The sequence below is a fragment of the Pavona decussata genome, unplaced genomic scaffold (genome assembly GCF_977016875.1).
Source record: "Pavona decussata unplaced genomic scaffold, jaPavDecu1.1 SCAFFOLD_156, whole genome shotgun sequence".
NCBI classification, from domain to species: domain Eukaryota; kingdom Metazoa; phylum Cnidaria; class Anthozoa; order Scleractinia; family Agariciidae; genus Pavona; species Pavona decussata.
The window spans coordinates 5,621,845-5,635,843 of record NW_028145568.1 but is presented as its reverse complement, the minus strand read 5'-3'; the positions used below and the strand labels follow the sequence as shown (position 1 = coordinate 5,635,843).

The window sequence follows — 13,999 nt, the reverse complement described above, 5'->3', positions numbered from 1 at the left end:
AAAAATGTTCTTCGTCTAAAACATTAAAAGTATCACTTAAACAGATCTACAAACTTCGATTGCAACAAAGACAACACAGTTTCGTTACCTTGCGCTCTTAATGCTGTTGAAAATGAGGGATAAATCACAACTTCAACTATAGAGATGAAGATAATAAATATTGGGCCAGACTGCTAAAGTCGTCTTTCACTGGTTAGAATTGCTCATTTTATTTAGTAAAATAAGTCCTTATGTATTGAATTAGAGTCAGAACACTTTCCAGGCCTCCGAGAGGGCGTAGAAAGGACTAAATAGGAAACTAGAGAACGTTGGAATACACCCAGCTAGAGCGTGACATCCGGTTTATATTAAATATATCTCGCGGTACCATAGCCTTTAGTTGCATTTCGTAAATTCTAGAGAGTTAGTAGAACTCCGCTGGCTTCGACAGAAAGAAAACGAAGCAACAATTACTAGAATATAGCGAACACAGCCAGCATTCGCCCTGAATGTAGTGTAGTGATACCATATTTCAGCGTATGTTATCAAATGGAGCACCAATGATGAAAGACTCCAAAATAAACACCATGTTCATTAGCCTGAAAAGAGCAAGCGAATTTCGACTGCTCATGAGAAATTCCTGAAAGGTTATGAAAGATTTAATGGCGTTCTATATATTTTACCCACAGAACTGCCATTTCTTTTCCATCTTTAAATTATTATCAACCGCTACATGAAGGTAAAGCCAGTATAAGCGTGTCGTCCTACATGAAGGTAAAGCCAGTATAAGCGTGTCGTCCTACATGAAGGTAAAGCCAGTATAAGCTTGTCGTCCATAACCCTCTTAAGCCAGCTCTATATAGTCGCAAAAGGGGTTCCTTCTGCAGCGTTTGTTCTTTGTACAATATGGTATGCTGTTTCGTTTCATTAGGATTGTATTTTCGCGATCACTTTTCTTCTGTAAAGTACGCTGGATTAGCCTAAATAGTGCATGCTGTCCATTGTGTCTTTAAGTATGCTATTCTTCCTTTGAAATGTGACGTATAAGGCCTAGATGAAAGCATTATGTCGCTGAAAACACTTATGGTCACTTTTTTCAGTCACTAAGTATCTTAAAGACGAGGATTTACAGCTACAAGCAGTTGTCCTTCTCTTAGTTGCTCTGCTATAAGCTACTAAGACACCCCAGAAAATGTGACCACTCCGACCTTGGATAACTGACGTATTTTGTTCGTAAAACAGGAAAAAAAGCATCCCCTTACACAAACAGAAGCTCATTAGCAGCTAAAATGATGATTTTTGCTATTTCTGGTGATGAAACAAGGTTTGGGGGTCATTGCGGCCCATTCTTGATTCCCATCCTGTCTCGCACAATCCTGGCCAGAACTTTCTGGACACTTGCTCTCTTTTTATCTAAAGACATGAAAATTATTCCCCATCCCCCCCCCCCCCCTAAACAATGTTGAAGTTGAAAAATATACAAGATTTTCGAGCCATGTCTGACTCCTGACACTCAACATTGTTTAGGGGCGGGGAGGGAAGGGAATAAGTTTCTAAGATGGTTTTTAGGACCGTAAACTATCGATAGTTGTGTAATTCCACAACAAAACTTGTAAAAAACACCAAGTGTCCCGAAACCAATTGGCTAGAATTGTAGTTTAATACCTAAATGTCCAGATCATTTAAGCCACTGTATTGAGAACAAACAAAAGCAAATACAACAATTGCAGAAACACACAACTAATAAGAAAGACAAAGAAATATATAGGGATGAGATCGGAAAATGAAAGTTAAGGATCGGAAAGTTAGGAGCAGAGCATGTGGAGCAGAATTTATACTAGCGGGACGCTTCAACAACAAGGACAAGACTTTTGATTGAAAATGGTAACTAAATGGAATACGCATGAGTCTAGAGCACTTTTGAGCAAATACAACCATCCGTAAACTCAACCAGATGGTTAAATTGACAAAATGTACCTCGAGGACTCAAAAGGATCCTTTGGAATAAATGTTGAGAGAGAGGTAACTATTGTACTTCTCATGAGTCACGGTTTTGTTTCCAACATTTTAAAGGGTTGGTAGTGGGGACAAGGGAACGAACAACAGAATACAACCAGACCTAAAAGGCAATGTAGCTGCAGGTTATCAGGGGCTACTCTGATCCTAAGCCTTACCCAGGGCACTAGAATTATACAAGTAATTTTCATCTAGATCCTAAATTCCAGACCAAATTGGAATTTCTAAAAGTTGATTTTTGAGGAGAGGGAAATACAGAGTACCACCCGGAGAAAAACCTCTAAGAGGAAGGATGTGAACGAACAAAATTAGCCCATATATAACGCCGAGTCCACGGTACACCATTAATAATTTCTTGGCGTTATTAGTGTCATTTATTGGCCAACAAGACAAACGTACACTGGAGCAGCTCTTTGATATCGATAAGTGCAATTTCCATTTTAGAACAGAATTGAATTTTGAGCAAATGGTCACTGGAATGATCAGTGCCTTTACTTGATAAAAACAGTATATTTTCATTCGCGTGCAAAACAGTTCACCCTGAAAAGTAATGGTCAGTCGAAGGACCAGCGCGGAAATGTTCAGTTTAAGGAAGCAAAGTTCTCTACAGTCACTTCCGCTTCACTTCATAGCTTGTTGCTCGTACTTCCTTGCACTCTATCTGATGCACTTGATCCAAGCGGGCGCTTTTATAGAGACAAGCTCTCTTATCGTGGGTATTCATAAATTGCATAATCATCTTATGAGCCAGAAACAGAAGTAAAATAAAGCAACTTCCTAAACTGCATGTAGTTGTTTTGAAACTGTTGTTTTGACATCAAAATGGAACAATCAGATCAAATGAATCGGATACACGCCATCCATAGAAACAACACGATAATACAAAAACCAACCCTTTCTCGAATCGCATATTAGCATTACTAAAGCATGTTCATTAGTTGAACTGGAGGCTTGAGGAAAAAATCTTGACGAATATAATTCGGACGAATGCGCGCGCGAGTAAAACAATACACGGCGGGGGTACCATAAATTCAAAATAGCCTTAGGGTGGCTAATTTTTTAAAATTCAATTGAAAAATCCTCCCTTCAAATTCATGTTTAAATCGATGAAGTAACCTTGTGAAAGAAACGTCTCACTCAGTGATAAGTTGTGAAGTAGCCTCGAAGATGAAAATGAAATTATACTTCCCTGCGTGAGCAGTAAAATGCAAATTTTTAATGCAGAACTTTTAAAGGCGTTCTCAGTGCTTGATAAATTACAGTAAATAAAATCAAGTAGCCGGCAGAAACAAACTTAGTTTTGGGCAGAGCGGCGAAATAAGTAGAGCAAATCTGCAAAGAAATGTCCTCCAAACCCTGTAAAATTGACTTTTTTGATACATTAATCACAAAGATATTGTGGCAACATTTGAATGGGAGCTAAGCGGAGTTCTGGGAAATGAAAAACAATAGTAATAGTAATAGTAATAGTAATAGTAATAGTAATAGTAATAGTAATAGTAATAGTAATAGTAATAGTAATAGTAATAGTAATAGTAATAGTAATAGTAATAGTAATAGTAATAGTAATAGTAATAGTAATAGTAATAGTAATAGTAATAGTAATAGTAATAGTAATAGTAATAGTAATAGTAATAGTAATAGTAATAGTAATAGTAATAGTAATAGTAATAGTAATAGTAATAGTAATAGTAATAGTAAAGGTAAAGGCTTTACTTCAATTGCACTTGCTTTTTTTATTTCATTCTAGACTTTGTCTAGAATAAAACGGCTAATTAAAGACTAAAAGACGAGTCGATTTTTAAGAGTTACTACTCCAGCCTACATTTCCTGTTGAGGCTACATCCATTCGTAGAAGACAATCGCAGGCTTGATCTGCAAAAAATTAATATAATGAATGCAACTAAACAATACATTACTCCTTTCAGTAATATTATCAAAAAATGTTATTATCAGAACCCCCCTTCCCTCCTCCCACTGATTTAACTAAGCCCTTTGTTGATGGAACCTGCATAAACTAGAAACTTGAGGCATAAAGGTGGTGTTCAGTTTTAAACGTTCTGTCTCGGGACAGCACATGAAATGAACTCTATTTCTCTCCACCGCTGTGAAGCAACGCGACTTGAAGCAAACAGGAAGACAGCAAATTTCAGTTGTTATACCAGGTAAAATTTCTTGAGCTTCTGCTTATCATAGCCAAGCTAAACTCGTGTCAGATCACTGTCGGTCTCTTGAGGCTATTCGAATTCATCGAAAAGGCAGAAGACAGGTGAACACAGAAAATATAGTGAAGATGAAATTATATCTTTCCTTCAGCACTTTTTTCCAGGCTCATTAATATGTGTTTTACTCTACAAGAAATCCCAAGTTAGGTAGCCCTTGAAAATGGAGTTGGGAACTAAAATTGGAGTTGCACTCACGATTATTTCTTTGTTGCTATTGCTGTTTAATTTAAGAAACAATAAAAAAAAAAAAAAATGGGTATTAGCTTGTATCCCAATCTCGTACCCAGAGTCCTCAGGCTTTTTGGTCAGCGGCTGGGCGCCAGAAGAGACTCTGGGGACATCGAAAAAATTCAAGTTTTTTGATTGGCTGTTCCGTAACGGTTTCCATTATTTTACCGCAGAAATCCTGCGGTAATAAAATTCAATAAACCCAGCAATCTCGTACCCAGAGTCCTCTGGCTTTTTGGTCAGCGGATGGGCGCCAGGAGAGACTCTGGGGACATCGAATTTTATTACCGTCGGTTTTCTGCGGAAACCGTTACGGAACAGCCAATCAAAAAATTTAATTTTTTTTTCGATGTCCCCAGAGTCTCCCCTGGCGACTAACCGCTGACCAAAGAGCCTGATGACTCTGGTTACAAGATTGTGAACCCAGAGTCTCTCCTGGCGACTAACCGCTGACCAAAGAGCCTGAGGACTCTGGTTACAAGATTGTAAACCCAGAGTCTCTCCTGGCGACTAACCGCTGACCAAAGAGCCTGATGACTCTGGGTACGAGATTGCTTGTATCCTGGTATGAATCTGTCAATCCCAACGGGAGTGCCAACTGGCGAACTGGCAACCATAGCTTCCAGTTTTTTTTTTTTTTTTAACAAGAGCTTTGAGTATTGGTTTGGTGAAAATGCAATTGCTTCCTGCAATTCTTCTGAACATATCAGTGATAGCTCCAATGCTTTTTCCAGTTAGCACAGTTTCTGGAGTCTTTGTCCGTACAACTTCCTAGTGGACACAGAGAGGGAAACTAATTAGTTGACTTAATTCAACTTTCCTTACAATCCCCTTTACTATTTTACTATTTCTTTCTTTCGAAAGTCTTTATAACGATAACGACAATGCATAAAGATGTCTAATAATATTATGAACAGTTTTTAAGTTAACGGTTTCCAGTGACTTCAATAAGAATAAATTAGGTAATAACGTTTATGGTTAATATTTTACAACAGTTAATGGCATGAATTTTAATTTTTTTTTCACTGTTTTACGCACCTCCTGTCTCTCTGCACTGTGATTGGTAAAGAAGGTTCATCTGCTGTGCGTCTATATCACTGATCCCACGCGTCTGACCAAGTGTTACCTGGGAAAGCAGAGTTAACAAGTAAATGAACAAAAAATAAATAAATAAATAAATAAATAAACAACTGATTGAAGCAGATGAACGGTACTGTTCAAACAAAAATAAACTATCACTCAGATTGCAAAACTGAGCAAACCTAGCCTCCAACGTCGTTGTTTTTGGGAGACTCGTATTTGTGGGAAGGAGGTAATACGAGGCCCTAAAAACGAACGTGTGATAGACTAGACCAAAACATGCTAAAATCGAAATAGCCCGTGCAACAAACGGCATTTCGTTAACTCTGCACAATAACAAATTACCAAAGTTTTTATCGCGCTGAATGCCTATTGTTCTCTAGCAGCCACTAGCAGTCTTCGAGTCAAAAAGAACAGTGGTTCTCGTTAAACTATTTTGAAAATTAAAACGGATTCTGTTCTGGTGAAAATGTTCAGAAAATCGCAAAAGTGGCGCCCATACTGAAAACGACCGATTTTTCCTCGAATTTTCGAGTTAAAAAGAACCCAGTCTTTATACTTCCTTATATTCCTTCGTTTAAGGCTTAAAGTGTTCATACATCACCCCTTTCCAAAAAGCCGTGTGTCAAAGTTGAGATTACAACTTCTGAAAAACGGAAAAGCATGTTTTACTATCCCTACTTGACCAATTAAGGTCCTTTCTCTTCTAATTCTGGGCTATTTAAAGCGCGCTCGCATTCAAATTTGCGCTCCAGTGACTATGAATAATTAATGATGTCCCGACATTCTGCGCGATGTACTTTTAACACAACATCACACAAACCAAACACCATTATTTTCTCGTTAATTTTTCAAAACAGAATAAGTGATATTCCTTAGCATTACATGATCAATGAGCTGGTAGAATTCTGTATGATTCAAAACTTCTTTTGGATGGGAAACGAAATGATTTTCTCTAAAACCTGCCATTGCAATACTTGTGTATGCTATTTTTTATGATTAGTACAGTTTTTTTTTCTACTTTTTAACATTCAGTTCACTTCTCAAAATTATGCTTCAAAAATTATGCACCTGAGTATCAGAAAGTATTGGTGAATGTTTACCTCGCCAGTATTTATCAATATTTGTTTCGCTGCAGGTGTCTTGTACAAAGTGTCTCTAACTTACGCGTTCGTCGTTAAAATACTAAATATGTAACCATTAAAATGAAAGTTTCTTTTTTGGCATAACGCTCCTATAAGGCATTGTGTGAAATTTAGTTTTACTGGCAGATTTACATTATAAGGGTCAAATAAGATTTGTCAAAGTACCATACCCCAGATTGCTTGGGAACGATTGTGGGCTGTCCGTTCTTGCTGAAGGCTTTACTTCCGTAATGCATCACGCTCCCGTAGTCATAGGAAGTTCCGAGGGAGTCAATGGTTGATTTTTCGTACTTGTTGAAATTAAACTTGTTCGCTGCAAATTTATTTAAAGCCAGAATATATAACACAAGATCTTAACAAATTACCACGATCCTTTCTTAACGATGGCCTAGTGTAACAGCAATGAAAAATAATTGCATAGACTTACAAAAAAACCAATTATTGAACCATAGGGTTGTTATTATGCTGTCTATATTTTACGACTTTTTTTAAAGACTAAGCCTGTTTCAGTCCCTCAACAAGGAGTACATTCAAATAGAAGGAAAATCCTCGCAGTTAGTACGCGAAAAGAACGCCTGAAGAAAAAAAAAAGTCAGCTTGAACGATATTCGAACCCATGACCTCTGCGATGGCGGTGCAGGGCTCTACCAACTGGGCTATCAAGCCAACTGGGAGCTGGTTGTATTGTGAGTTCGTGGTTTACCCGTGAAGGATAAATAAATTAATGTAAATATATGAAAGCCTTTTTTTTTTTACAACTGCTTAAGTTGCGTACTTACTGCGAGTAACTTAAGTTTCTTCTTTTTGATCTTTCATCCGCAGTTCAGATTATACGTTTTCATATATTGGCACTTTGTAACCATTTCAATTTCCTGTTGAAATCTGCAATCAAAACGATTTTAACTTATTTACGTCACCTCTTGATCGGGGATTCGGGATTCTATTTACATCTTCCGCCCTTGCGGAAATCTAAATTTTTCCTACTCAGTAATTTCATACTCCCTTTAAGCCATTGTAAAGCTAGAGCCTTAAGATAATTTAGGATTCCTTGTTTTCCATGATTACATGCTAATCCAAAAATGCACTGAAAATAAATCTTACACCGGCTGGGTATGGAACAATTTCTTTCCGAGCAGAACAGTTTCATGTTCTGTTTTGTTTTGCTTCGTTCTGTTGTTGTATTTTTAACTTGATGATAAGGCCATATAATGAATCCTTTATTGACTAAGCTTGATGACTGGATATTGGCCTCGTTCTTTTTTGTTTTTGCGTTTTTTGGTCCATAAAAATGCAAAAAAAGAACTTGGCCAATATCCAGCCATCTTGACCTCACGCTTGGTCAATAACGCATATATAAAAATAATTGAAAAAAGTGTCCGAACTTTGAAGATAGGCTTAAATTAACGTGCTGAAGTTGCTCATTAAGGAAGGAGTTTTCCCAAAGGTTGCGCAAAGCTTCAGTTTAATTTTATCTTTACGTAGGATGTAGTGCTGGTTTGATCAATTACACGAAAGCAATCGCTTTCAGTGGGGAAATGTGTCGGTTAGTTATATAGCAGGCATCACAGCTTCCACATAAAAATTTGTACACAATGCCTGCAGAAAGAAAGCTACGGCCAGGAATGGGATCTTTCACACTTAAACAAGGAGCTTATTTTGAATGAAGAGAAGACTAAGGATGTGTCTGATATCTGGAATATAAATACACACAATAATGACAAGAAATCCCTCACGAGAGGTTTTAGCAGTGACTAGAATACGACATGGCTCCTAATATATCATGCGTCAGTAAATGTTTGTAGAAATATCTTCTCAAATTACTTAAAAAAAGGAAGTTAAATAGCTATCCCCCTATCCTTATGCCGGAAAACGTTTTTCGATATAGCCTCACCATATACCCCTTACACGTTCCTGCTCTTATGCTAGAAAACCTGCCCATGTATGGAAGCATAGAGTAAAACGGTGCTGTGTTATTAACTCTGTTTGGAGAAACATATTGTGAAGAAGTTATTTATAACTCTTTCAACTAAGTGGCCGGGGAAATATTTCTCTTCAGGATACCTTTATATATTGTTAAGAGTCTTAATGTCTTTGTAAAAGCCGTTCCAGGTGTTGTTTGTAGGGCCTATCTACGAGTATCCTAGCGAGACCAACCTTTCAAAAGGCAGAAATGAAACTGAATAACTCAATGAAAAGTCTGGTAAAGGCTTCAATCACTTATCGTTGTCATCGTCGTTTTATATCTAAAACGTATTGTGACTTTCCTGCTGTGCAGACCTTTTGATAATATTGGAAGCATTTCATTTTAGGCGGCACGAAGTTCGTAATTGAAGGAAGCAATAACTCGTGGTCGTAGTTCGAGGCGATTAACAAACCACATGACAAGGCGGCACTTAGTTCTAGTTAGTAAGGCGGCACTTAGTTCTAAAGTAAGGGGGAAATTGCGTAGATTGATTGATACTGGATTCTTAACTTTACTTTATTTCGGCATGTTAACGTGGGTCGAGGTGATAAACAAATCACAGAAAGAAACAACGCGAGGAAGAGTCCCTAGACACGAAAACAATTTTGTTGTCAAGCAACAGAATGAATGCCTTCATGTTGATATGTAATTAAAATGTTTATGGCTGTGATGTCAAAATACGATTAAATTAAAATTTCTTTAAGTAAAAGTTCTGTCTGATTTGGCCATACTTAAGCGATTATTCTCTAACTTAATTGCGATAAGAAAAGGCCTCGCATAGGGTTATTAAACACTGCCGCACTCTTTTTCATACTTTTACAGGAGCAGTCAGAGCGTCGTAGAGCTTCATTTTATATCAAACTCACCCTAATTGTATTCTGTCGCTAATTGTAAAATATACTTATACCGGTGAGATAAACCTGACACAAAAAAAGGTAGAGCAGATGTAGCAAGTCTTCTGATCAGGGTCAAAAGCTAATGGGTTCCACTGCTTAGCTTAGAAATTGGTGAACTGATAAGGTTCAGCACTGAGTATTGTCATCGTGAATCAAGGCGACAGGCAAGAAACAAGTTCACTAACAAAGTTTATGACTTTTATTTGCAAAATTGATTTTGATTTATAATTATTTGTTATTAACCTTTTTTTTTACTTCGTGCTGAATGCAATTTAAATTGCAGGTATATCAATCCAATTTGTACTCTGGCCGCAGCCACCTAACAAATCAAAATGTAGGACTTATATTACTCTGTGTAGTTGTCAAGACTTTTGGCATTTTTTTAAGGCTAGGCTTGATCATGAGATACATTGAGTCGTCTAAAATGCCACATATAATTTGGACTTTATATTTGCTCGTTACTCTAATTGTTATCTTGATTAATTGCAGTTTTCACAGCCATCATGTTTAGGAGGTAATTAAAGTAATTAGCAGCTCTTAACAGAAAATTGCCGGAATTCAAATATCAATCAGTTGTTGTTGTTTATTGTGGGTGGATCGCACTTAATGGATGAGTGAGAACAAGTTTGAAATGCTTTATTTGTATATGCTACTTCAAAACAAATGGCCGAAACTTGCGACTCGGTGATCAGTTGGCTTTCAACATAAAATATGATAGACTTGTGAAGAATACGTGGAGAGTTTGGATATTGGACACTGAAATTTTGAATCGTCCTCCAAAGATTTATCTGCTAACCACAAAGTTAATATAGAAATTAAATGCAAATCGTTTTCTAAACTTAGTCAAAGTAATCGTTCAGTAATATGAACTTGCTACTTGCCCTTCTTCTTCTTCTTCTTCTTCTTCTTCTTCTTCTTCTTCTTCTTCTTCTTCTTCTTCTTCTTCTTCTTCTTCTTCTTCTTCTTCTTCTTCTCCTTTGTGGTAGTTTGGCAAGTTTCTCGCCTGAGGTCCGGTTCTGAAAATTCCCGAATAGTTTTCGTCTGTGAGAAGTATTTTTCCAATTCGTTTTCTATCGTTAGTTTTTAGTACAATCTAGTCCAATGCGTTTGTCAATTGGGGAGCGTTTTGAACCTCGGCTACGTTCAAAATTATTAAAAAAAAATAAAATTATGGTAATGAACATTGCAAATAAATTAGTTTTTCGGGGCTTGAAATGTTTTCGGAGGTTTTGAGGAACGCATGCCTTGTGACGGCAGATATTTAACAATTTATATGCTGCGAAATCACGCCAAATATGGCAAGATACTTAGCCAACAAGGCCTTAGGTAGAGTTAGCTAAAATCAGGGGATACTTCGCAAGATTGTGCAGGATAATTGTTTTATTTTTTATTCAACACATTGATATCAAAGCACAGTTTTATTGCAAAATATATTTTCATTTTGGTGATTTTCTCCCCGACACTCGAAATGACGTATATCGCAGAAGATCTGTTGACTACGGACGACGAATAATCACCATGCACCATGACTATATTTGGACACTGTTACAATGTGTTGAATAATAAAGCTCGGTTATTTCTTCTCTTGTGGTAGCCTCCCGTTGCTGACGCAGTCGTTTTTAGGGGCGGGAATCGTATTACCTCCGGTCGTTTTTAGGACTAACTAGTCCTAAAAACGACCGCGTGGGAGGCTACTCTTGTGGCCACATGCTTAAAAAAGCAGAAAAATATATTTGTGGCCGTTTGAAAACAATGTCCTTAACCAAATTCGGAAGTAGTGTGGAAGCATGAGTTAAAGGGCGATATCGAATGACGTTAATAACGCGGTCTGCCAATGAAGAAAACAGAGCAACTTAATTTATAACGCTTAAAACACTGAACCATTGAGTTTACTAATGGAGTACATATAACCACTAAAAAGAAATCGCATTCTGCTAATTCTTGAGCAAATTGAACTAAGGTCACGCTACAGTTGAAATTATTGTTGCTATTATTATTATTATTATTATTATTATTATTATTGTTATTATTTTATAATAAAGGGTCAATCATGTTTTCAGAACAATGTTAACTTTGATTTTGTACTAGAGTCATTGAATCGTGGATTAACACTGCGATACCGGCGCTCTAGGAAGGGGAGCTGATTACTAGTGCCGAAACTCAACCATAATCGCAATGCTTTATCCAATGCCGCCGAAATATTGTCGATCGCGGTGCTATCAAAAGAAATTGCGTAAAATAATTACAATGATAATGAAAATAAAAGAAATTGAAGATGACTGTTGCCTTTTGAGTACGTTTCCCACATAATTGGAAATATGGGTTTGTATACATGACTTAGAACTGAGCAGGTATATTTTTAATTGAAAGCGACATGTAGAGCTCTGGGCGCACATGAATTGAATTCACTGTGTGTGAAACTGCCTGTACATACATATGGCCGTCCATTTTACGGATAAAGTGTGAAAGGTTATTATGAAATGGAAAAAAGAGTGCAAAGTTCCTGCCAACTTCAAAGGACATTTGAAGGAATCCAACAGTGACTGACAATTTATTTTTTATTGAAAATATGCGGGCAATGCCATGTGATGTCATATACGCGTTTGAATTAAACGCAAGTAACAGTGGTCAGAACGGATGTTGGATACTGGACATGTGCAGAAATAGATTATCAAAACAAAGGTAGCAATTCTTAGAAAAAGGTTGGACGGAAATGATATTTTTTTATTGTCTTATAACCACTTTCAATGTTACGTGCATAGCAAAGAATAGCTACAATGCTAGGTGAAAGGCTGAGAGACCGTTTTAACTATTAAGCCGGGCAATTCTCCGCTTATTGGCAAAAGAAACGACAAATTAACAGCCACTACAGACCTAAAATGGCTGATAAATGTGTTAACATGTTAAATTAGCACGGCTCTCAGCCGGAAGATTCAAACTTTTATCTCCTTTCGCTCGGCTCTGTTCCGTAACATCTGGGAGAATTCGGCCGTTTTGTTCGCAAGGCGTTAAATTTCAAAACTGTCGATTTATTGATCTCGGATTGACTTCTTGATATTTTCCCACGTCAACCTGAAGATAAATAAATCTTCATTGCCCCAAGTGGAGTTCAACCGCAAATAACAGTTGTCCTTACAGTTAAGACTTAGACCTGGTTACATGGCATGTTGAAAACATGGCACGTGGAACAGATAAATCTACTTCCGCGGTGCACGTAATTTTAAAAATGGGTGTAGACAACAAACAAACATTTTTTTTTATAAATGTCCATTGGATCTGTGGGCGGTCGGTAGCTGTTGGTGTCTCTCAGGGGCAATATATGAAGATAAGGAGATATAGGTACAACTGGGCTAATTTTGTTACCTATGGTCGCACGTCACAAAAAGACTAACACCTGCTTAAGAATTTCGGGAGTTACGAAAGTGGCCGTTTCAGCCCTGAACTGAACCACTTCCGGAAAAACATGACGTTTTGCGAAAGTCTTTGAAGGTCCGAAACTGAAGAAAAGCAAAGAAAAAAGACACAAGGATAACCGTAATTTATTTTTTGCAAGTTCAGTAATTACTTTGAAAGAATCGGTAGATTAATGTGCCGCCTTTCCACCTTCTTGACTGCTCGAGTGTTTTCTCCGCTACCCACTGGTTTTGTAAACGCTTGCGTACTCTCTTAAGATGATCATTCCTGATTGGCCCTTTAAAATATTTGACACAGAAAGATTTAAAAATACCCCTGCATTGTCAATATTGATATTGCTAATCCCAGTGTATAAAACAGATAGCTAGCAGCTGTCAAATTCAGTATGTTCTTCTCGGAGGTGGCAAATACTACTGTTGTTTAACGGCCTGCAAAGAAACCATCATGAAGTGGCTTGTCCTTCTTTTGTTGATTGGAACAGCGCTGAGCAACAGTCCTGACGGTAAATTTTGCGGGTCTTTTCTTAAATTTGGTCTTTCCTTACCAGTTCACCTTTAGCAACAAAATTGTAGTTTAAAAAAAAGTAGGTCTTAGTTGATCGTCTTCTGTAGCTTGTTTGTCTTCACATATAGAAGTAGAATTCGAGATAATATAAGTTGTCAGCTCGGTCATCATAGGTAGACCGAAAATGGAAAGGCGTTAATGTTTGTTTGCAGGCAAAACCCAAGAGGCTTTAAAACTTCTACATCGTAACTATAAACAGCTGAATAGCACAATTATCGTATAACGTATACATATATATTTTTTGCCAACAACGCAATTAATATTTGCCACTACTTGCAATTCGTTTGTAATCTCAGGTTTTTAAATTGTACTTGAATAACAGTAGAAAGCAACTTTGAGAAAATTAAGGCACTGTTTTTCAACAATCACATACTACTCTTCAGTACTGGGTCTGTAAGTTAGTTGAGAAAAAAAAGCTTGCAATGATGATTGGGTAAAAGGTTTAAATCGAGATGTTGCAGAGAAAAAATACCAATGGTTCATTTAAAT

At 37.2% G+C, this 13,999-nt stretch overlaps 1 protein-coding gene across 4 annotated transcripts in view; it reads left to right on the top strand.

Annotated features, from left to right (window-relative positions):
- The window catches only part of LOC146465511 (zinc metalloproteinase nas-15-like), a 41,089-nt gene that overhangs the window by 15,723 nt on the left and 11,367 nt on the right, over nt 1-13,999 (top strand). For 2 of the 4 annotated variants that reach the window (XM_085128431.1, XM_085128429.1), the window contains exon 1: nt 13,323-13,448. The exons of the other annotated variants lie outside the window; for them this stretch is intronic. In XM_085128431.1, the coding sequence (XP_084984557.1) occupies nt 13,391-13,448 (58 nt within the window). In that variant the 5' untranslated portion in view covers nt 13,323-13,390. Of the gene's footprint in view, nt 1-13,322; nt 13,449-13,999 lie in introns of those variants that run through there. 4 annotated transcript variants of the gene reach the window in all.